Below are 25,946 nucleotides of genomic sequence, written 5' to 3' on the forward strand. Positions count from 1 at the left end.
CCATCCTTTGGAAACTGTCTTCAGTGCCTCCTATGGAACACAGTATACGGTGGCTGCTTGACACTGAGACGTAGGAGGAGCAGAAACACTGTGGAAAGAATTTCATTCCTCATTCCCAAAGGCTGCTGGGAAGCATGAAGCACATGAAGGTGCCACAGAAAACCCTAAGGAAATGTGAGCAAGTCTGCTCACCTGGTGTCCACTTCAATGTGCTCTAGAAACATGACTAAAAACATGATCTGTTCTGGAAATGGCCAATTGAATTTGTACTAAACAAAATGCTGGCATTTAAAAAATGTGAAACAAATTATATAGCAAACCATAGCAAACAAATATTTTCCTTTCAAATTCATCTGGCGGTTATGAGGAAATAGTCACGTAGTTGATATATAGCTTTTTTTCTTAGCTGGCCTTAAGAAGGGGGTATCCAACTGACAGGCAAATCATTACAGAAAAAAACTTACTGTATTTCTCTAAGGGAAGACAGCTATTGAGAATGCAGTCACGGAAATAAAATACAGGAAATTTATGTCACTCATTGCCCTGAATATTAGTTTTCTGTTTCATCACATGTTTAATAATTACAATAGTGTTTTGCAAAGAGGAAGAAAAGTTATTGGGAAAATTCTCTGCAGTAACATGAGCTATCATCTTGGGGATTCATGGCAGGATGAGGGATGTTTCCTGGTAAAAGGTCAAGTTTCTGTCTATTTGAAAAAGTTTGATTCCTGGCAAGGAATCTGCCCCTGCCCTTTCCTAAACCTCCCACCTGCCCGTGGGGGCGTGGGACTAGATGAAGAAGAATGACTGTGTATCAGAATGCTATGTGGCCCTTGCCTAATCCTTACAGAAACCCAGAAATTTAGGGGAGTCAAAAATACAGAGGCAGAGGGGTCTGTGGGAGTAGGTTTTTAATTTAAATAGAAAGATCAGGTAAGGTCTCAATCTCATTCAATGGCCTGGTTTTAGACTTTTTTTTGGGGGGGGGGGATCCAATGTTTCCATTAATATCCCAAAGAGAGACACTCATAATTTAGACATGATATTATTTATGAAAGACAGTTCATAGTTTCAGAGTAAAATAACATTGTAATAAACCCACATGTATATGGGCAATTAGACAAAAGTGCCAAAGCACTTCAATTTAAGATAAGAAAGTATTTTCAACAGATGGTTCTGGGATAATTGGAAGCCCATATGGGGAAAAAATGAGTCTTGACTCCTACCTCACATCATATACAAAAATAATTTGAGATGAACCCCAAAAACCAAACGTAGAAGTTAAAACTAAGTTTTCCAGAAGAAAGCACAGATTAGTGATTAGATAGATCAACAAATAAATCAATCATAAAAATTTATAAATTAGACTTCATAAAATTGGAAAATTCTGTCCATCAAAAGACAATTGAGAAAATAATTTTAATCTGGAAATACAAAGAACTTCTACAAATCAACAACAAACAATGAATTTAAAAACAGACATGATATGAAGATAATAATTCAAGAAGGAAATGATTGATTATACAGCCATGTAAAGGTATTCAGCACCATTAGTGAAATGCAAAATAAAACCATAATGAGATATTCTTTCACAGTCATTAAAATGAAATTTAAAAGACTGACAACAGGGACTGACCAAGAGGTGACTCAGTTGGTTGAGCATCTATCTGACTCTTGGTTTTGGCTCAGGTCATCATCTCATGGGCTGTGGGTTTGAGCTCTGTGTCAGGCTCTGAGCTCAGCACAGAGTCTGGCTGAGATTCTCTTTCTTCTTCCTTTGCCCCTCTTCCTCCTACCTCCTTCCCTCCATATCTCTCTCTCTCTCTCTAGTAAGTAAATCTTTAAAAATAAATAAATAAATAAATAACAGAAAATGCTGTCGAAGATACAGACCAAACAGAACTCAGATACATTGCTAGTGGGAGTCTAAAATGGTACAACCACTTTGGAAAGCTGTTTGACAATTTCTTATCAAGCTATTCATATACCTGCTCTATGACCTAACAATTCTAATTCTAGGTAATAACCAGGAAATGAAGACATATGTCCACACAAAGACCAGTAACAGAAATGTCATTGCAGCACTATTTATAACACCAAAAACTGAAAAACAAATGTCCATCAACCAGAGAAAAGATAATGAAATCCTTAAGTTATAAAAAAAAAAAAAAAAGTGATACACGAGTGAAAAAAATAAAATTAATACTACACATTTATATGACCTCAAGAATAGGTAAAATCATTCTATTGTAATATAAATCAGAACAGTAGTTGTCTATAGGGATTGGGGAATAGAAATGGAAGGGTGAATGATGGAAATTTCTGAGATTAGAGATAGATTCTACATTTTGAAGGGATGTTGATTACCCAGCTATACAAATGTGTGAAAACATATTAAATTGTACACTTAAGAACTACAATTCAAAAAAAAAAAAAAAGAACTACAATTCATATAGGCCAATTTTATCTCAATATTAAAATATATGGGGCACCTGGGTGGCTCAGTGGTTGAGCATCTGCCTTTGGGTCAGGTCATGACCCTGGAATCCTGGGATCAAGTCCTACATCAGGCTCCCTGTTAGGAGCCTGCTTCTCCCTCTGCCTGCGTCTCTGCTTCTCTCTCTGTATCGCTCATAAATAAATGAGTAAATAAATAAATAAATAAATTCTTTTACGTGTGTGTGTGTGTGTGTATATATATATAAACAGTAGCAGCACTTAGAAATAAAAATTGAAATAACCACATATACCGAATATGTGACCATGTATGCACATGGAGGAAAAGATACAAAAGTATCACAGTGAATAACTTATGGCAATCAGGAGAACAGCAAAACTGGCAATATAAGAAATCTGAAGCCCAGATGTATGGAGATTAGTGCCTAGAAAGATGGCTCCTTTTTGAAAAGGAAACCCATCACTGACATACAGAGTATGTGTACATAATATAGGGTCTCTGCTATAATCTGACCTGACACTTAGCACCAGTCAGGTGTTCAGTAGATGTCCATGCTACATTCTGAATCCCATAAACAGAATGAACAGAGAGCTGTAGCAGGTTCCATGGGGAGTGGTATAGATGATAGAAGTGTTGGAAAATACGATGGAAAAGCTGCAGAAGGTGAAATATATCAGTGGGGCAGTATGAAAGTAAGTATTCAAATACAATGAAAAGGCGTTACACAAGGAAAGTAAATTGGCTTCATATTCACTGAAGAAAAAATAAAGGCTTAAACTGATGTATGTATTATTTAAGTTGGAGAAAAGAATTTTTTGCCAGTGAGGGTTGTTAAATACTGCAATGGATTATTCTATCTCTTTCACTGGAGACTTTTAAAAATAGGACAATCTCACAAGTTTGGTTCTGTCCAAAGGCAAAGGAACAAAGATTATGATGCGTGATCTCTGGTAAGACTATGATTTCTTTGGCAATAAGACCATTTGAAAGAGCAATTGTATTCTTGATGATTTTGTAATTTGTTTCTTTTTTTTAGGAGTGGAATCTCAAGAATAAAGAAAGTACTAAGGTATGGGAGAGTGAGCTAGGAGAGGGCATTTAGAAAGAAAACAAAAGGAGAATATGAATTAGTTTGTAGAAATCAAATCAAATCAAGTCAGCCTCAATACTCCAAAATCTATCACAACCTGTTGCAATGTTACTTGCAAAAGTAAAGGCAAGCTCAGCTATGGTCAGTCACACCAGGTCCTCTTTTATCTCATTATTTTTGTTTATGTCAAAAAGTAATACATAATATGTGTGTTATTGTTACTACTCTCCATAAGAGTGCTCTGCCAGTTAATTAATATGAAGTTTACACAGTGAAGACTAAGTAATTACTGCAGGATAATATCCTCTTACTTTGAAATAAATCTATTACAAGGACATAAAACCAATCCTGTGAAACCCATTGGGTAGAATCAGATCTTTAAAAGATAATTAAGTCTTCATTAAAAGAAAAAAACCCAATCTACATGCATATGCTTTGGAGTTTTGGCTTTCAAAAATTTTTTAAGTATTAACTGAATGTAGAGACAATCTTAAAGTTATTTCAACAAATCTCTTTTACCTTTAAGTCTGTTGTAAAATGATACTTTAAAAATATCTGTAAATATTCTGCAATACTTAAATGTTACTAGAAAATGCAAATTGCTTTTAATCTAATTTTTCTATTACATGACTACACAAGAAATGCTATGAAGAAAAAAATATTTGCAATGGATAATTTTACCAATAGATAATTATTTTAAAATGAGTAGTTTATTGAAACTTTTCTCAAAAAAAAAGTATTCCAATTTAAGTATATTGATCATTAAAAATATGAAATAAGAAGTGTAAGGGGGAGAAGATTTACTAACTACTCCAACACTGAGAAGCCCAAATCCAGCTCTTCTATTTTCCCCTATATTTATTATTTATATATTATATATATTGTTTATTAACAATAGGATATGAATTATAGGTATTTTCAACCAAAATGAACCATTATATGAAAATGATATATTGTTTTTTACATTTCTAGGTGATTAAATATAGAGCAAAGAATATAAAAATTATGCGGAGTCCATATGTGTGGATCCAAGACTTTCATTAAGCATTTAATACATACTGCACAAAGAAGATAAGACATCATTCTAGCTCTATTTGTAATAGAAAATTTGAGACAATGAGAAATTGATCATCTGAGATAGCCATTGACAACCAATTAAATTACGGTTTTAAAATACCTACTAATATAAAATACCACATCTGTATGTTTTTTAAAATGATTTAACTAAATGTTTCTTTGAATAAGGCAACTAGTTCTTCATGTGCACCAGGCTGTGAGCGACCTGAGGGCAGGGTCTGTATATCATTCATCTTTGTATCCAGACAGCCCAGAACATGGCACAGAACCAACTTGTTGGATGACTGATTTCTGCCTGCCTCTTACTTCATTCCATCCTACAGAAATTTGCCAGATTCATCTTCTTAAAATACAGCTTTTACAAAATCATCTGTCTCATCAACCTTTTTTCAATTCCATTCCTAACAAATTTAGTTCAAACCCTTCTCTCTGGCACTTAAGATGCCCATAGTCTGACTCCAAACTATTTTCTCAAATACTTGTTGGAGTATCTCCCAACATTCTAACCAAACAGATTCCCTCTAGTTCCCCTAATATGATCCTTCTTCCCTAACCTCTGGGACTTTTCTCTGCCATTCCTTCCACCCAAAGAGCCCTTGTCAGAAGTCCATCCAGGCTTCAAGACACAATTCAAACATCATATTTCCCAAATCCTTTCTCTATCGTCCAATATAGATGTATATTCTCCTTATGAACCTCAGAAGGTTTTATTTACAGTTCTCTCTTGGCTTTATTATACCTTTTATTATATATATTTGAGTATTTTACTAATATGCTACCAGACTCAAAACACTTTGAGGGCAGGGATGGTCTCTCACACCTTCTTGAATCACCTGTAGAGCCTAATAATGTATCTTATATACAGAAAACATATTTACTGAAATAAATTAGGTCAGTCTCTCCCTCTAGGCAATTCTCATCAACTACATAATTCTAAAAAAGAGGAGGAAGCTTCTCCCCTCCTATCTTGCACTCTCCATTCAAGCTGGCAGTCTATGTCTGGTGTTCTACTCAAAGGAATTCCACTTAAAAAATTAGTAGAGTGGCCCACATGGTAACTGCCTGTATGTACTAATCAAGCAGAAGGTCAGGGCACTGACTGACATGGGTGTCTATTTGTATTTTTGTTATTTTACCTGACCTAAGCAAAGAAATCAAAGAAAGAGACTTATATCAAGGCAGTACTTTGCAATGATGAGCTAAACAAATGCATTTAATTGCTTGAGTGACCTTTTTTCCTAAGGTCATATTGAAATAACAAATAATATTTTTAAAAAAATAAAACCACAGGAGCTCTAGAGAACAGGGAAAACATACCAGAAAACTTTAGGAATTTCTACAAAAACGAAAACAAATGGAATCAGAAAAATTTTCAGTGGCTGGATTGAAAAATATATGGGGCAGGACTAAATACCAGGATGGTAACCATCGTCATGAAGTCAACTATGTATCACAAAACATACAGAAAAAAGACAGATGTGAAAAATAACCAAAAATTTAAGAGATATGAAAGATACCTCTAAAAAAGCCTAATACCAATCTAAAGTAAGAATCATAAAGAAAAAAAAATAAGGGGGAAGAGAATAATGAAAGAAATAAGAGGATTAGAAGAAAAGTTTCATAAGCTAAAGACACTCAAGATCTGAATTACAATGTCATTAAGTACTAAGGTTAATAAGGAAAGAAATATTCATATTTGGAGACATCACTTTATATTGCAGAATTCCAAAGATAAGGAAAAAATTCTCAAAAATTTAGGGCAAAGTTTACCATTATGGAACCAGAATCTGATTTTTTGGCAGCAATACTGGATAAAAGAAAACGACAGAGCAATGCCTTTGAATTTCTAAGGGAACGTGATTTAGAAAAACTCAGCCAGCTAAGTTGTTAAATATTTATGTGGAAAAAAGAAAGATATTCTTGAATAAACAAAATCTCAGGAAGTTCATCCCCTGTGCATTTCAAATTAAAAAAAAAAAAAAAAGTTCAGGGATCCCTGGGTGGCGCAGGGGTTTGGCGCCTGCCTTTGGCCCAGGGCGCGATCCTGGAGACCCGGGATCGAATCCCTCGGGCTTCCGGTGCATGGAGCCTGCTTCTCCCTCTGCCTGTGTGTGTCTCTGCCTCTCTCTCTCTCTCTCTCTCTCTCTGTGTGACTATTGTAGATTAAAAAAAAAAAAAAAAAAGTTCAGGGGCGCCTGGATGGCAGTAATTTAGGTATTTGACTCGGTTCAGCTCAGGTCATGATCTTAGGATCATGACATCTAGTCCCCCATCAGGCTCTGCGCTCAGTGTGGAGTCCTGCTTGGGACTCTCTTTCCCACTCCATCTGCCCCTCCACACCTATCCCTTGCTCTCTAAATAAATAAATAAATAAATAAATAAATAAATAAATAAAGCTTAAAAAAAAAGTTCAAGGAGGTATCTCCCATCCTACCCCCAACAAAACGACAGAAGACTCCTAGAGAGAGGATATGTGATACAAAAAACATGGATGGCTAAAAAATGATCTAGAAGACATAAAGAAAATGGAAAAGAAATTTAAGGAGAATTCATAGAACTTCGAAGCTACATTCATCCTACTTATATTGAAGCAGGATCTGGTGACACAGGTTATGTTTCCCTTTTTAATGGACCCAACCACACTGCAGTGAATAATGCTTATATAATCAGAATACCACAAAATGTTTTTATGGAGTTTCAACCTATAGAATCATTCTCCAAACATAGAAAAGAAGAATTAATTACAGCTACATAACAGAACTCTATAAACTCTGATAATATAACAAACAAAAATCAGGAGTTAGGGAAGGGGAGATGGGAAGTAGAAGGAATCTCAATTTTATCCCTTAGTATCCGAAATTGATATTGTCCAAGGCTAAGGAATCAAGAAAAAGAAACACATTTTTTGAGGTTGTGCATGAAACCAGTAGAAGAACCAAATATCAGAACACAGTATAAGCCCTTAGCTCTGGAAAGTAAGATTAGGGTATGAGAGAAGAGACACTTTAATTTTCTATTTTAGACTCTTCTGTGTGGTTACATATTTTATATCATGAACAGGTATAACTTTAAAAATAAAGTGCATAAGAAAAAGGAATGCAGTGTGTAAAATTCTAATATAGTCAACTATAAATTTTAATTATCTTGTTTATTAAATAATTCAGATATGCAAAGAAGATGGATACTATAAAAGAGAGCTCTGTACCTACAACGTAATTTGAGAAACAGCATTTTAAATGCAGTCAAGGCCGCTTATATATTCTTAAGCAACCACATAATCACCTTTAAATGAAAATGAAAATGAAAAGAAGAAAAGTTAGGTAGACCCTAAATACACACCCCCTGTTCACACTTCCAGTTAATACTATTACTGATTAGGATATTTGGTTGCACTAAATAATTGACTCTGGCACTTTAATGCAATATCAACAGAACATCAGTAAAACCCCTACTATCTCATTTATTATTTCAAAATCTCTTATAAAAATACAGACTTTTTAGCTTGCTATGCTAATTATCTTTATGACTATTAAAAATAGAACAATTGTATAAAATAAGACAAATTGTTTTTTTAAAAAAAGACATAAATTGGTTCCACAATCATACCTTCCACTTCTGTAAGACCTGGCCACACTAATCAATGTGATTTCATCTTAAGACTTTATGTCTGGGAGCTGGTGATCCTGACATGCTGTAGATCATGGGGCCTGGAGAGTGAAGCATGTTAGCTTTGGAGGAAATAAAACCATAATGCCTTTCCTCAGATCAAAAGAGGTTAGTTTACTAAACTTATGAAATACATGTCACTTTCAAAAATATCTATTTCTCATGCAAACTTAAGAAGTCAACATATGATCCTAACTATCAGTTACCTCATCATTTACTTTTAAGCAGGGAGTAGGGTGGGGGTAGGAGGTAAGTTGATAGTATATGAATTCTTAGAGCCACAGTCAAAAAAAACTTCATTAATCTGAGATAGCTTTTAAAATGTTGAAAATAAAGCCATTTCTCTCTTTCTCACAAAGTGTTTTAGAAATATAAGGGCAGCTCCCAATACTACCAATCTGATTTAAGGATATAGCATGATACTTCCATTTTAATTTTCCCTGAGTGTGAGAGAGAAATGGAGAACCAATGAATGAATTCATATTTGGTGGAAGCCCTAACATGATTACAAAATCAAAACAGGTGCTTTTCAAACTTTATTTTTCAGGCCTATGAGTCATTTGGTGTTCCTATTACATGCAACTCTGATTCAGTAGGTCTGGGTAGGGCTGGAGAGGCTGCATTTCTAACAGCTCCCAGGAGATAGCAGTGGTGATGCTGCTGGGTCCAGGAACCATACTTCGAGCAGCATGGGAATCAGGGAATAGTCACCTTCCTCATGTCCTTTCTGATTCTTCTTCCTCAGTTGCTCCAGGATTCAAGCTTTTAACAGTTTCTCTTTTCTAAGTTTACTCCCAAGCCAATCTCATCTATTCCCTTCTTTTAACACCATTTATGCCAGCTATTACCAACTCTGGCTGCATATTAGGATCAACTAGGGAGTTCTTTTAAAGTCATATAAAAACCCCACCCCAAACCAATGAAGCAAAAATTTCAGGGTTGGGTCAGAAATATAGGCTTTTTAAAAAGCTCCTTCATGGTTCCCATATAAAAGGCCAAGACCGGGCAGCCCTGGTAGCTCAGGGGTTTGGCGCCGCCTTCAGCCCGGGGCCTGATCCTGGAGACCTGGAATCGAGTCCTGCGTCAGGCTCCCTGCATGGAGCCTGCTTCTCTCTCTTGCCTGTGACTCTGCCTCTCTCTCTCTCTCTCATGAGTGAATAGATAAAATCTTTAAAAAATAAATAAATAAATAAAATAAAGGGCCAAGATCTGTTATCTACATGCTAATATCTCCCAAGCCTGAACTTCTCCCCTGAGCTGCAAGTGCTTCTATCTCTCCTATCGAACGTCTAATAGATGTCTCCAAGTTGACCTGTCTAAAATAGATCTCTTGATTTCCACCTGACTCCACCAAAACCTGATCCTCTACCACTTCTTCCCATCTTGGTAAATGGCCCCACCATTCCTGTAGCTGCCCTGGCCCAAAAACTGAGCCTCATCATGATGCCTCTTTCATATTCTATATCTGATTCACCACCAATCCTGCTGGCTCTACCTTCAAAATATATCCTAAACTGGTGCATTTCTTACAACTTCGATTGCTACTAACCTAAGCCAAAATAACACTACCTCCATATTGCCACTCTTGAACCCCTAGAGTCTGATATCTACACTCTCTTGCCTGTTAACTTCCTGATGGCTTTCTTATCCACTTATATTAAAATACAAACTCCTTCCCATGGCCTCCAAGGCTTTGCATTATCTTTAACCAACTTCCTTCACTCTAACCTCTAACTCCTAACCCTACTGCTGCCTAAAACCACTACAGGCTCTTTTCTGCCTCAGGATCTTTCTCTTGTTTTTCCTTATGCCTACAATATTCTTTATAGGTTTATTTCTGCACATTGCTCAAGTGTCTACTCCAACATCACTTCAGAAAAGCCTTCCCTAACTATCCCCAAATAGCCTCACACAACCAACATCTATCATAATGTCCTCACCTTACTCTTTCTACCATGCTCATTTTCTTCGGCATTTCTCACCACCTGAAGTTATACTAGTCATTCCTTTGTTGGCTTGTTTATTGTCTACCCTCACCCACTCCAAAATACTAGAACATAAGCTCTAAAACCCAGCTTACCTTATTCAAGTAAGGATTATAAGCCTATGTCCATCCCTAACAAGTTGTAGAGACTCTAATGCATGTTGGTTGTTATGGGCAGAAAGTTTATGGCCTCTCCAAAATTCATATATGGAAGCTATAAGCTCCAATGTGATGGCATTTGGAGGAGGAGCCCTTGGGAGGTAATTAGGTTTAGATGAGGTCATGAGGATAGAGCTCTCCTGGTAGGATTAGTGCTCTTAAGAGGAGACACCAGAGTTTCCTTTCTCTTTCTCCACAAAAGTACACCAAGGAAAAGCCATGTGAGCACACAGTAAGAAGGTGGCCATTTACAAGCCAGGAAGCAGGCCCTTAACAAGAAACAAATGTGTCAGTACCTTGACTCTGGACTTCCCAGCCTCCAAAATTATGAGAAATATATGTCTGTTGCTTAAGCCCCACAGTCTGTAGTGTTTTATTAAAGAAACCTGACACTGGTAAAATGGATAAATGAATCAATAGAAAGTAACCTGGGTAGAGAGCTCTGTGGTGTACCCCAAAGCTTTGTAACTGTCCATCCTTTGGGATGTCCAGCATTTTTAGTAATGATTTCAAAGAAAGTATTTAGAACACAATTAAATTGCCAGTGACACATAACTAGAAGGAAGTGCTAGCCAACTAAAATGATGGATGACAGAAATAGGATTTTGAAAGATTTTCATCAATGAGAAATACGGACCAAACAAAGCAAGTATTTCCTGGGATGAACATTTACTAGTGTATTTTATTGTTTAAAACCACTAGCACAGGGATGCCAGGGTGGCTCAGTGGTTGAGCGACCACCTTTAGCTCAGGATGTGATCGCAGGGTCCTGGGATCAAGTCCCACATCGGGCTCCCTGCAGGGAGCCTGCTTCTCTCTCTGCCTCTCTCTGTATGTCTCTCATGGATAAATTAAAAAAAAAAAAAAAAAAAAAAACCTTTAAAAAAATAAAAATAAAACCACTAGCATAGGTATAGGAAACTACAAAAGACCTGCCCTAAAAGCAGATTAAATGAAAAAGACTCAAGGACTTTTGCTAGCCACAAGTTCAATATAAGCCACAAGAAACAAGGATGCTGTCAGATTCACTGGAACATTAGCCTGCATAAATGAGATGCTGGTGGCAATTAGAGAAAGGAACAGACCTTTCATGTTCCGACTGATCAGCCACATCTACAGAATCTTGTTCAGTTCTGCGTATCCCAACTTATAAGAGGAATATTAATAAACTGATCTTTAGAAAGGTGAATGGTCTAGAAATCATAGTAAAGAACATTTGCCTAAATGACTTAGAAGACTTGAGAAAAAACCTAGAAGGTGAAGACAGTAATAGTTGGTAGTTGCTGAGCATTCTCAATGTGCCATCATACATTCACACACACAATACACTGTGGGGTAGGCTATTATTATTATTCCCATTTAACAGATGCAGAAACTGAGGCTCAGAGAGGTTGTGTAACCTACTCAATGTTACACATTCAGTAAGTGGTGGGGTTTTATTCCAGAGTGTAATCTTTAAACACTCAAAGGGTTGACATATGGAGCAGTATTACAATTCTAGGGCCTAAAACTACAACAACAGAGGGAAGTTACAACGGGCCATGCTCATTTTCAATGCAAAGAAACATTTTTTCTAATAATGAGTTCCTTCTTAGTCAATAACAAGTATTCATATGAAGGCTGGCTAACCTGCTGTCCCTTTGCTGCCCAGAGAATAGTCAATTTGGGTGGGGGTTCAGAGACCCCTTTTTCCTCTCAGCACTAATTTTCAACGTGTTTCCTTTTTGAAGGAAAAGGAAACATTTAGATATTTTGTATCTAACTACAGCACAGAACACTGAATGGTAATGTCTACAACTCCTCAAAGCAGTGTTAGCTAGTTATATTTGAAAGAATGATAAGCCATCTCAAAGTCCAGCACTCAATTATTATAAAACAAGTAAGGGATGTTATGCCATCCTTTGTTAACTCCAAACACTAGGTAGATGCAAGTGTACTCAAAAATAGGGTCTTGCTTATCTCTTTGTCTTCCAATTTTAAATACGTTCAGAAAAGATAGATCTTTTCCTAAAGACTTCCTCAGCTTGTACTCTAGAGATCTTTACTTTATAAATACCCACTTGTATCAAAGGAGGCATTCTTCATCCTTTAATTAATAAGACATCAACTAAAGACAACACTTGCAAGAACAGAAACAGAGAAGTTACAAAATTAAGCATCAAAAGATCCCCACACTGATTCGAATGAACACACAATCTGTATAAGCAATGAAAGTTTATTAAATAAACAAGAAAGAATATATTTTTTAAAGATTTTATTTATTTATTCATGAGATACACACACAAAGAGAGGCAGAGACACAGGCAGAGGGAGAAGCAGGCTCCCTGTGGGGAGCCCGACGTGGGACTTGATCCTGGGTCTCCAGGATTACACCCTGGGCTGAAGGCGGCACTAAACTGCTGAGCCACTCAGGCTGCCCCATGAAAGAATATTCATAATCCATTGATAATCCATTGTATATGTCTATATCACTAAAAAGATTAGTCTAGTAAAAGCTATCTTTCATGTTAATATTTTTTTTAAAGATTTTATTTATTTATTCATGAGAGACATGGGGGGGGGGGCGGCAGAGATACAGGCAGAGAGAGAGAAGCAGGCTCCATGCAGGGAGCCCTATGTGGGACTTGATCCGGGGATTCTGGGATCATGCCCTGGGCTGAAGGCAGACACTCAACCGCTGAGCCACCCAGGTGTCCCTCATGTTATTAATTTTACAATGAGATACATCTTAACCACGTGTAAATGGTATTATCTACCATTTAAAAAATACTCAAATGTTTTAAAATCAATCTCTCTCTCTTTTTTAAAGTAGGCTCCATGTCTAACATGGAACCCAAAGCGGGACTTGAACAATTCTGAGATCAAGAGTCGGATGCTTAACCAACTGAGCCACACAGGTGCCCCTAAAATAAATCTATACCTTAAAGTTGCTTACATATATGTAAACAAGTTTAATGGAGTTAAGAGGTTAAAAGAGAAAAGATCCTATATATAGTTCATATATACAGTTCCCTGTATATATGGAATGGAAAACATCACATATATGCATGTATAATGTGAACACACATACAAATATTCACTTACAAGGCTGATAAAGAGGTGCTAAGGCCTTGATTCCCACAGATGACATCTTTGAGAGTTTAAAAGAAAAATCGCAATTAGAAATTATGAACCTAACCTTATTCTGAGGCATCAACTCAAAGGATGTTGGGGCTAAAAGGGATCTTAAAAATTATTTAGCCCAACTCCCACACATCAGGACAGAAAGGTGAGCTGAATGCCCAAAGCCACACAGCTAGAAACTTTGCAAATGTGATGAAGTTAAGAACCTTGAGATGGGCAAGTTATCCCCAGTTATCTAGCTGGGCTAAACATAGTCATAAAGTATTCAAAATCAGAAAACATTTCCAGCTGAGTTCAGAGGCAGAGGCAGAGGCAGAGGCGGATGTGACTATGGAAGAACACTGCTGGCTATGAATATTGATGCAGAGATGAATCACTGCTGGCTATGAAGATGGAGGAAGCCCACAAGCCAAGGAACGTTGTGTAGCCTCTAGACAGTGGAAAAGGCAAGGAAACAGATTCTCCCCCTAGAGCATCCAAAAAACAAAACAACCTTGCCTGTGCCCTGATTTCAGCCCAGTGAGACCTTTGTTAGACTTCTGACCTATAAAACTATAAGATAATAAGGTTGTGTTGCTTTAGGTCACTAAATTTATGTTAATTTGTTACAGCCAAGATAAACTAATTCACTATGTGACTCCATATTCAACATTCTCATCCCTTGGCCAGTCCAACATCTGAGGCCACCTGGGACAGACCTCACGTCTGCTTTGAGGAACTCCCCACACTCCGCAGGTTAGACAAGGATAAGTTGAGTAAAATGGTACACAGCTTGACAATGGAAAAGAAAGCTGCTGAAAGCCCTATACAAAGACAACACTGCTCGAACTTTGGATAAGTTAAATTTCACTGTTTACTTTAGCTCATTCTTTGAACTACATTTGCTTCCAAGTGAAATAAAATTGACTTTGAATAAATTTTACAGTGTTCTACTTGAAACAGCTGGTTGGGATTTTTCAAAAAGCATCTTGTCAGAATTATGTATTTTTTTCCTAAGACATATTCCACCCACTAAGTCATACCAGCAGCCTTGGTAATCATGGTAGATTATAGAGTGAATGCAAATCCCTTAGATTTCCATTCCTCAATAAGCTTCTTACAGGAAGGTGTGAATATATAAAATACCTTAAATTTAATGCAAAGGAAAGCTACAAAAATCTTTGCCACATCCAATACATGGAGGGGCAAGCAGAATTAAAAAGAAAACTTGTAGTTCTAGTGCTGAACAACCAACACCAGACCATCTGCATAACACCAAAGGCAAAAGAAGCAAATGCAGCAAAATGAGACCTAAGCCTTAACTGATTATTTCCTTTCCAATTTCCAACTTAATGTGTCTTGATTTGGGAAGGGATTATCCATGAAGAATAAAGTAGTGTGGGAAAGGAAAAAAAAAAAAAAGGAGTTAAACTGAAAACCTGTAGATGAGAAAAATGTGCCAAAACCAGAGAGGCTAAAGGCTCGTGTTCCAAGTCCCGCTTGTATAAATACTGATCCTCCACCTCATTGAATTGTTGACATTACATAATTAGCCAGTTACAATAATAACACTACAGCTTAACAAACTGCCACAACCAGAGGAATTTTAACTAGTCTGGTGAATTGCCCGTCACCAGCTACATTTGTGCTGAGCTTCAAAGCAAAAATGGAAAAAGAAAAGAGATGAACGTTTAGTATGCAGACTAACACAGAGTAAACAAGAGGAGTCTAGTCCATCCAGGATTTGGCTTCCTAGTCCCCCCACCCACCCCATTTGTTTTTGTGTTTATTTAATTGGTTCAGCCTTTAGCTATTGCCTACTTAAGTAAAATTCAGTAAAAGCACCACATACACACTGTGATATAGGAAATAAATACTAATTTACCTCATGTTAGTGTATACATGAAACAAATTCAAGACACTTTTACTCTTCAACTTTGTAAACTTTAACATAACTCCCCCAACAAAACCCACAATTTAAACCCAATACTTTCAGTTTTATTCTTCAACTTTTTAAACTCTAACCTAAACAAACAATACTTAAAAAAAAAATCTCAGATGTCTCAGGCACCTATTAGCATTCCCCTCACTAACCAGAGGAAGAGTTTCACCTGCCAGTGACCCTTTCTTTTCTCTTTAATCATGCGTTCACTCTAGGAAATGAAGGGCGCTGTATTCTTTCTTAGTAAAGTAAATTAAATTTGAAATGTAGCCTAACCCAGATACTTAGGAAAATCCTATACAGTATCCTGAGCGTTCTTACACATACTGTAGAGAAATGCTCAATCCTTCCATTGAAACGCAAAGTATTTTCTTACAATTATTTAAGATCACAGTCCTAGGAACTATTAAATCTGGAAGGAAGTTTAGAAATCATCTGTTCTACTCCTTTTGTTTTATAGAAAAACAGAATCACAGTATCTTTTCTCCGCTGTTGCAATGAAATCATAAAACCTTGCTGACTGAGCATTCCACAGTGGGTCAGTTCCTCCTGCCACTATTCCAGGGAAAGCGCAGAAAGAGGAACTGGGGCTCATATTTCATCCAGGGAACCATATTGAAAATAATGACCTTTCCATGTAATTTATCATGTTCTTTTTCCTCCCTTATTTGGTTGGTACCTAATCTTCATGTCATCCCTCCCTCCCTATGTCCCATATCCAAAATACTTTTTAGCAAACACTCACTTTGGAAAACCCCTTTAAGAAAGTCTCCTGAAGATTAATAAAATGATTTAAGTATCAAAGAAATGAAAATAATGGTGAAATCTGAGGCATTCTGATGATATTTGAGTGTGTAAAAGTCTTCCCAACACTCTTTTATCTATATCATGTTGGTAACTATCCACTACATTCGAATTTAAATCCTTATCTTGTCTAATTTTTATTTTACTTTATTTTGTATTTTATTGTGGTAAAAGAACTCTTAATATGCACTCTATCCTCCTAACAATTTTAAAGGGTATACTCCAGTATTGCTAACCTGTAAGCACAATCTTATGCAGATTTCTTATTCATCTTGCATAACTGAAACGTTCTACCCTCAAAATGTAGTATCTTGCCCACCCTGCCCTTTGAAGCTGCTACTCTTATCCTTTTATTCTCATTTTTCTAAGATTGTGGTACCAAAAAAGAACGGGATGGAAATCTGCACGAGGCCACACAACACTTGAGACTTCCAACTTCTTCAGCTCTTGGAACTAAAAATGAGGTTGTCACCCAAATGGTCTCCAGAGCCTGAACTCCCCTCTCCCTTTGGGTTTCACCAGCCCTACTGCAAAAAGGCGCTGCTGACAAAATTTTCTAAAGTAAAAATTAAAGATGCATGGTCTGACAAAAAAATGATCTGACATTTCTGTTCCTGACACTTTAAATCCTCTTACTCTGCTACATTTTTCTTTATGGTGTTTACAGTTCAATTCATATCTATCCATGCATATATACATGATGTTCTATTAGGTACCTATTTTTTGTGCTGTATAGAGACAGTTGCCTCTTCTATTAAAGTGAGGAATGGGATCATATTCATTTTACTCGCTGCTGTATCCTCAGTGCCTGAAAATGTACCTGGCATGAGGTAAGTACTTACCTAATTTTTGTTTAATGAATAAACGAAATTTTTGTTGCTTATGTGGAGAATGGAATGGACTATCTGAAATAGAGATTAATTCAGGAAAAGTCAAATACGTGATAACTTTCAAGTTAGTTATATCTTACTCTATAAATGAAAAAAAATTACAACTGATTTGTTAGGAATAGCTCATTTTTATAACCAAATTACCAATGATTGTATAAAACACCACCATTTCCAAAAGAATATAACCAAAAAGATCATTTACTAAGCAATGGCTTGTACACAAAGACATAGCATAGAATGTATACATGTTTCAACACACATATAATTAAGAATGCCAAAATATTTTCTATCTTCAAAGTATTCTTAATATCCTAACATTACCTGGAAAATTCAAAACTCCTCAAAAATATTATTACGGGGGCTTTTAGAGTATGGAAACTAACATAAAAACTAACCTGTACAGTTTAAAATAAAAGAGACCCGTTTATTAGTCTCTATCATAGAGTAATTTTAGGTTTTTTAAAACCAATTCTGCTCTAATGTGACTTACAAAGGGCTTATGGAAAATGTTTCTTCTGAACATGAACGATTAGCTCAGCACCCTGTTAATTACCATCATCCCCTTCTTGCCTCTCTTCATAGCTGGTTCTGTTGCAAAAAGGTCTATTAAAAAACCAAAATGGAGTCATTTGTGTTAAGCCTCATGTAAGCAAACCAAGACTTAATACCTAACCTAACTGAAACTTCAACTTCTTCCAGGAATGTAGGTTTTAACCAGACAATCTGGAATTAACCTGAATTGCACCATGAAATAATCTGTCCAATAGACCCCTCCTGTACCTCACATTAGGAGGGTGACCTTGCCTGAAACAATGCATATTCTTTGCTAATAATTTCCTTTTCTGTCCCTTTACACTCTTAAAATTCTTTCCTTTTCTGTAGCTCAGAAGAATTCTTTTCTATTTGCTGGTGGGATGCTGCTTAATTCATGAATCACTGATAAAGCCAATTTGATCTTTAAATTTACTCAGCGGAATTTTTGGTTTTTATCAGATTTGGTGGCAGTGGTGGGATCTGAAGTGAACTTCTGACAGCATTCAGGGACAAAGAGAAACAGGCATGATACCCCACAAACCCTTTTGAATTCACTGTTTTTTCTCAACTTCTTCTGAGGGCCATGGGTGAGTTCTCCTATGTTCAGAGTTCTGCTCTCTTTGCTTTGAGCTCCCAATCTAATTAGCTTTCCAATCCAGGGCTTATTAGGTCAGTCTGAGCTGGCAGACAGTTCCATCCAGAATCCAACTCCTTGCCCTTGATTCTGTTAGGCAGAAGCTAGACCTGAACAGTGGAAGGAATACCCTGAGGTATAGTTCCAAGTCCATAAAGGGAATGACAGAGACATGTGCTGGAGGCAAGAATGGTGATAAATAAGCTATATATTAAAAGCCTGGGAACACAACATCCTGACCTTGTGGCTTCTAAGGCCTTGGGGCTGACAGATCAAGAGCCACAGGTGCAGAGCATGCACTATTCTCTTCTACTTCTGCCCTAGAATAACCCGTAGGCTCATTGTAATGCATTTGCACTGTGGGTACAGCCCCTTCAATGGAGAGAGGCTGCCATACCTTGTACAGTCAAAAATTCCCCCTCCCAACCTGTGGGAGGGGTCCCTCAAATGACCAGAAACAACCTCCATCAGAGACCAGCAAGACTGAATGGCACAGCTCCTCCCAGCCCAGAGAGGCACAACAAATATCCAATCCTCAAATAACCTTAGGGCTGGTTCCACCTCAAGGCATCTGCCCACTCTCCCACCTAGAGAGTGTACTTTTGCTTTATAAACTGTTTTGTGCTTGCTACTTTCCTTCTGGCTGTCTTTATTAGAGTGGATCCCCCATGGAAATCTTCTCATGCAAAATCCAAGGACCAAGACCCCCATTCACACAATGCAGACTTTCCACCTCTAACAGTTCAGTTGGCAATTTACCAGTCATTTGTAATCACTTCCCCCAGTTCCAGTCCAGAGTCCCCACTTACTGGAGTTGCTGATTTAATCCATAGTGCGAACTGCTGGTGGTGTGCACTAAAATCCCTTGGTTACTGCTGGTGTGTTAAGATGCACATGTTAATGTTTGTCTTGTTTTGTGTAGACAAAGGCTAATTGCTAATAAGAATCTTGAAGTCAAAAAGCCACAAAATTGGTGAGCATAGGTCAAGCACTTAAAAGATGATAAAGCCCTCACCACCTAATTAAAAAATTCCCACGTTAGGATAAGTTGGTCATGGAACAAGTTAGATGGACACTACGTTACCCATTAGGTTCAAGAAAAGTTCCATGCAATAAGGTATACTGTAAAACAGCACACCATTCCAAACCCCATGACATACATCTTTTAGGTATTAATTTGGCTCAGACCCAAAGGCCCAGCTAAAATAATAATAGTAGTAATAGTAGTAGTAATAATAAAAATGATATCTTCAAACACCAGTTAAGCGTGCCATCTTCTGGCACACTTCCTTATTTTACGTCTAAGAACTGCAGTCCTAAAGGCTGTAAATATCTACAAAAATAACAAAATCTTACAAAAGCCAACTTAGAATTACAATGGCCATTATGGGAAGCATTCCAATTAGACACAATTGATTTCAGAAGGGTATTTGAAATTAAGGGTTGAAATTAAGGGTTCCCATATCAAATAAACAGAACGGGATACCTATTTTCATTGGTGTGTAGACGGTTCCAAAAGTGTCTTTAAGATTCCATAACAGCAAAAAAAAAAAAAAAAAAAAGATTCCGTAACAGCTTCATTAAAAAGTTCACTGCAAAAAGCTAATGAAAATCTAAAGACACAGGACCGTAAACAAAATCTTGCCAAACCATTAGCTTTATAGTTACAAAAGTTCCAAGGCCAGCCACATAAAATACCTGCAATGCATTCTCCTAGCAGTCCGTCATGAAAACAATGGTGAGGGATTGATGTTTCAGTTGTAATCAGCTAGGACACTGGGAAAGAGATTGTTCTCAAAGGGCCTGTGCAAATTTTTCAACATCAACTCAAATGAACTCATATCTGCCCTCAAAGGAGTCCATATGGGCCTCTCCCAGAGTTGATGAGACTCTGAGGAATTTTCTGGGAAACTATGTTATTCTCTTAAACAGCCAAGGGAAACTAAAAATTAATGAAAAACTTTGCCAAATTCTGGATACTGGAGCTATACCTCCTTTAAACATTGCTCAAGAGCCTGTAGATGGAATCCTGGGAAAACTGGCAGAAGCTGGTTAAAGGTGACAATTCTTACCAGCCTCAGCTTTCCTGGATCTCTGCTATAGTGCCCCATAAGAAAGAGGGAAGTAAAATCTCTCTTGTATCCTTCTTTGGGGGTGTGTCTTGAGTCCAAGGGGTTATCCAATACTGCCAAAAATATTTACTGTTTGTCTCAACTAAAAACTAAAGTAGTTCTGTTGTGAAAAACTAGCCAAGAACCTGATAGAAAAAAAAAACAAAAACGTTTAAGCCTTCTCCCCTAAGTTTTATTTTTACAAAATAAAACTATGTATCCAGGATAGAAGAAAAACCTCCCAAAGCCCTTGTAAAATGATTTATGAGTGGATCAACCTATCAGGTCATTGAAGGTGCAACCCCATCCCTTGAGGAATTGAGAGCAACTATCTTTATCTTAAAAATCTCTGCAAAACTACAAATGCAACTCTAGGGGCAACTTAAATTCCACATATTCCTCTTTACCAATCCCCAAACTTTCCCCATTTATCTTAAAATTCTTGTAACCTGCATTCTTTCCGGTGCTTTGGGATGTAAATGTTAAAGTACACACTTCAGAGAAGTAGTTCTTATCAAAAGAGAAACAAAAGGGGGAAGTCACTGGAGCTTGGGCTAATGGGAAATCTTGTGTTGTGAAACTATAAAGTCTCTGTTTGCATCTGTCTGTTTATGTGTGTTTATATATGTGTGTGTTATAGATGAGTGTAATATTTTCTACCTCTAGATGGCAATGCCAAAATTAATTTGTGAAAGACCTCTATTTAAGTGTCTTAAAGAAAATCAAGTGCTTATATAAATTAGTATTCATAAACATTCTCAAAAATACAACAGAAACAAACCCAACTACTTTCAGTTTCACTGATCCAGGTTAACCTTTGACAAATAAAAACTAGCTTGAGTTTGGTTTCATTAAAATAGGCATGTCTTCTGAGTTACCAGCATAAAACACAATACAGACACACAACTTATATTCTACCTGGGTTTACTAATCAAGTAAGTTCATTTTATCTCTTACAGAATTTGTCAGCAAGAACAATAGCTAGGCATGTGGCTGATTTTGTCTAACGTCTCATTAAGTTTTTGTGGGTAGTCTAAATATAATTGTTAAGAAAAAGATGTTAAGTGAAATAGAAGTCATTTTTAGCAAACTTTCAAATACTTTCCCCTAGTTTTTTTTGTAATCTAAAACCTTAAAGTTTTGCTAAATTAAGTTAAATGGTGAGTTAAGTTAAATTCATTATGTAGCCAGATCACTTCCAAATAAGATAAAATGCTGAAACATCAATTATTGAACACAGGCTTATCTACTTTTTGTTTCCTTTTACAGAGGAACTAAAGATATTTGGGTCTATAAGTAAACATGTTTTTTTTTGCTATGCTGAAAAATTATTATTGAAAAACATATATTTATAGAAATTATAAAAAGTAGTTTTAGATTTGCCAAGCCACAGAAAGCTATTATAAAAGACAGTTCATAATATTTCTTTATTTTCACTAACAATTAAGGTTCTTGAGGGTTAAAATTCTAATAGATTCAATTAAAGCCACTAGAAAGAAGGAAAATATCTCCAAATGAAACAGAAGTAGAATGTGTGTTTTCAGTAAAAGAAGGTATGAGGGGGCAGTCTGGGTGGCTCAGCGGTTTAGTGCCACCTTAGGCCCAGGGCATGATCCTGGAAACCCAGGATCAAGTCCCACATTGGGCTCCCCACAGGAGCCTGCTTCTCCCTCTGCCTGTGTCTCTGCCTCTCTCCCTCTCTCTCTCTCTCTCTCTTTCTCTCTCTCTCTCCCTCCCTCTCCCTCTCTCTCTGTTTCTCATGAATAAATAAATAAAATCTTAAAAGAAAAAAGAAGGTATGAGGAATGAAAATACATTTTTGTTAGAGGGAAATGAAAGTTTGTTCTAAAGAGAGGTTAATTATTTAAAAATGGTAAGGAGGAAAACATAGGACAAAATATAAATGTAAGAAAGTTGTAAGTCTATGGAAAAGAAAACAATTTAATGTGTGGTCAAGCTGGCTAAGATTAAAAAATAAAATTAATTAGGTTAAATGAATTTTAATAACAAAAGTAAGTCACTACAAAATAGAATTTGGTTTTTTTTACTCCTGATAAGACACTATAAAAGGTTTTCTTAACCTTTTAAATCATCTGCCTCGAAAACAAGGATTTTGTGTCTTGTCAAAAATTTGTCAAAATTCTGCGTCTTTATCAGGTTTCTGATTACTTAAGAAGACTGAGTCTTCTTTATTAAAAGAGCTAAGGTTTTTAAAAACTAACTTTCTATATTTGCCTTCAAAGTCTTTAACTGTACTATGGTTAAATAGATAACTAAGTATTGTTTCACAGTGACCTATAATCACTTGTCTATTTAATCAAGTTTTTAAAACCTTTTGATATTCTTGACAAACTTCCCAAAAATCACACTCATCTTCTTGATATGAAATTAACTTCAGGACTCTCTAGTGGGGTCCCTATAACATCTCAAAAGATTTTTTTCCCTCTTTTTATAAAAAGAGAGATGTTACACAAATTAGGTTTATTTGGTTTGTTAAATTACATGGGAAGTATTATCAAATACATGATACTAAACCTTCTTAGATTATATTTGTATAGATATGTTATTAATATGTGTTTCAGAAATCATATGAAACTGTGTCCTGGTATGTTATTACTTGTAATTCTAGTTCTTATCCTGAAATGTTATCATTCAGTGTTATCAATGAAATAACCAAATTGCTCTGACAGCTGCATTGTAATGAACTTTCCACCAGATCTTTAATCATACTGATTTTTAAGTCTTTTGTCATTTACTGACATCACTGTAATGCTTTTGCAAAAGTGTTTCATCTTCAAGGACACTCATGGAAAGCCTAGAACATGGTTTCTGATAACTTTAAGATCATAAAACTGAACTGGATAGCAATTTCCAGAACTAATGAAAAAACTGAACTCAAGTCAAACAAGTATTAATTCAATGGTACTAAATAAATTGAAGAGAAGGATAATCATTTTCCAGACTTACTGTTTGAAACATCTCTGATTCTTTAATACTTTGTTTTTCCAAAAATAGGAAGCCTTTTTCTCTTTTTCCTTACACTATCGACAATGTGGTAAAGATGCCTTTGTGAACAAAGATGAAACATTTACCTTTCTTCCTACCTGATCCCTCCAGAATTCAGAAACTCTTGAGTATTCTTTCTAGAACAATATAGTTATTTGCATAAGTCCAATAAAAATCTATTCTCCTTGTAACAAGACCCAATTGGGAACATTGCTCATATCATCAAGGCTTTGACTAGAATATTGTATTTGAGAGAGCTATGTGTAGACTCAGATTTGACCACACAGTTTTGAGGATCTAAGATTGACTTTATAGAACTAATAAAGCCCCTTGAAAAATTCAGCCTGCCATCGTGTTTACAAGGTTCTTGCTTACAAAGCAATCATAAAAGAAGCTTATATGGTCAATTACTACTCTTGTTGTACTTGTGTAAATAACCAGGCCAAGTCTAATGCAAACAAATTAGTTTTACTGTTATTATCCTTGGGAGAAAAAATAGGAAATACTATAAAAAAAAATTATGTTTGTATCCTTGTCTACAGTAGATTTTAATCCTGTTGTCTTTGAGGCTGAACTGATTCCTAAATTCTTCAAGTTTCCTCAAATATCTGGCTACAACTCACCAAACTAATATTTCCAATTCTCAGCCTTCTGATTTGGAATCACTAAGACTGCCCTTCAATCTCCTTGGAACTATACAGATGAAAAGGCTCCGTTTATCATCTGGTCGTGTCCAAGTCAAATTAATCAGGAAGAGAAGTAACTGATAGTGAGGTAGACTGCTTTCTCCCAAGACATCGAATCAAAATTTCATACTTTAAACATAAAACATCTTCTTCTGGGATCCCTGGGTGACGCAGCGGTTTGGCGTCTGCCTTTGGCCCAGGGCGCGATCCTGGAGACCCGGGATCGAGTCCCACGTCGGGCTCCCGGTGCATGGAGCCTGCTTCCCCCTCTGCCTGTGTCTCTGCCTCTCTCTCTCTCTCTGTGACTATCATAAATAAATAAAAAATTAAAAAAAAAAAAAACATCTTCTTCTTCTTTCTTTCCTTTACTCTGGCATTGGCCAGGAAAGATAAAACATCATACATATTTCTTAAGCCATTGCTAAGACAGGGAAACCTTGCCTTTCAGACTGCCGGATTTGTTATCAAAACTCCAATATGACCATTAAAAGTACCACCCCAATGGGAGTGGTTTGTGCCCTGACAGGATTTGTCTGTGGTGGTTGTCATTCTCCTTGGGCCTATGAATGCCTAGAGAGCTGGCATATAACTTGGAAGTGCCTCTTACGCTATCTAACTGCCCCTAATTATTAACAAATCATTTGGTCAACTCTGCTGAATTTACGCTATCAAGACAGAAAGAATCTACTATAAGTCTTTTATGATTCAGGATTCACATCCTTTGGTAAAGACTTATATCCCTAGTTAGGGATATAGGTCTTCATTCATGTAAATGAATCTATAATGAAAAACCTCCCCTTCACATTTAAAAATAATGCAAATCCACTGCTAAGACAATAGATGCCTAACCAAAAGCATTAGACTCTCTGGCCAGTTGTTCTTGATAATAGAATAGCTCTTAACTATCCTTTAACTGAGCAAAGAGGTGTCTGTGTTGCCAACACCACCCACTGCACCTGGCTTAACACTCTTGGAGAAACTGAAACTCACCCACATAAAATCACTGAGTAAGCCACTTGGCTTAAAAGGGGACTCCTTCAATACAGTCTTTCCATGACTTACTTGATTTTGATTGGTTTGGGTCTTGTGGACCATAGATCCAAAGTACATTCCAAACACTAGGAATTACCCTGCTTATAAAAATCATAGTAATCTCCCCAGTTTATTGTGTTCTTTCAAATCTTTTCAATGCACATTCACAGCTGCTAACCGTCAAGCAAATGATTTCCCCAAGACTGGAATGTCAGAAAACAAATGAAGACAATGACCAACCTAAAAACTGTGAACCTAAAATCATGGCCTATACAGAGATTAAGCAAAAAATGTCATGGCCTGTGAATACCACACAAAGGATCAACAAAAGTTACAAGAACTATACAGCAGTAGCTAAGAGTGGTGTTAATATCTTAAATTTTTATCACATCTCTCAATTAAGTGGAGTCTGAAAAAAAGGGGGCAATTTTTTTAAGAGACAACAGACCCAAAATGGAGTCATCTGTGCTAAGCCCCACATCAGCAAACCAAGATTTAATACTTAACCTAACTGCAGCTTCAACCTCCCCCAGGAATGTAACCTTTAACCACCCAAATTGGGATTACCTGGTCAAGCATCAGTGAGATCATCTGCCCAAAAGATCTTTTCAATTCCCCTTATGATGAGGGTGGGTGACTCTGCCTGAAGCAATCCATTTTTTGCTAATAATTTCTTTTTTCCACCCTCTTTCTGCCTTTACTAACTTTTCCTCTTCTGTGGCTCAATGGTGCTTCTATTTACTAGATAGGATGCTGCCTGATCTATGAATC

General features: G+C 36.6%; 1 protein-coding gene across 3 annotated transcripts in view; it reads right to left on the reverse strand.

Moving 5' to 3' along the window:
- SH3RF1 (SH3 domain containing ring finger 1) overlaps positions 1 to 25,946 on the reverse strand; it is a 180,177-nt gene that overhangs the window by 73,473 nt on the left and 80,758 nt on the right. The window contains exon 1 of one of the 3 annotated variants that reach the window (XM_077868520.1): positions 1,637 to 1,790. The exons of the other annotated variants lie outside the window; for them this stretch is intronic. Within the exon in view, the coding sequence (XP_077724646.1) occupies positions 1,637 to 1,663 (27 nt within the window). The 5' untranslated portion in view covers positions 1,664 to 1,790. Of the gene's footprint in view, positions 1 to 1,636; positions 1,791 to 25,946 lie in introns of those variants that run through there. 3 annotated transcript variants of the gene reach the window in all.

The sequence above is a fragment of the Canis aureus genome, chromosome 24 (assembly GCF_053574225.1).
Source record: "Canis aureus isolate CA01 chromosome 24, VMU_Caureus_v.1.0, whole genome shotgun sequence".
NCBI lineage: Eukaryota > Metazoa > Chordata > Mammalia > Carnivora > Canidae > Canis > Canis aureus.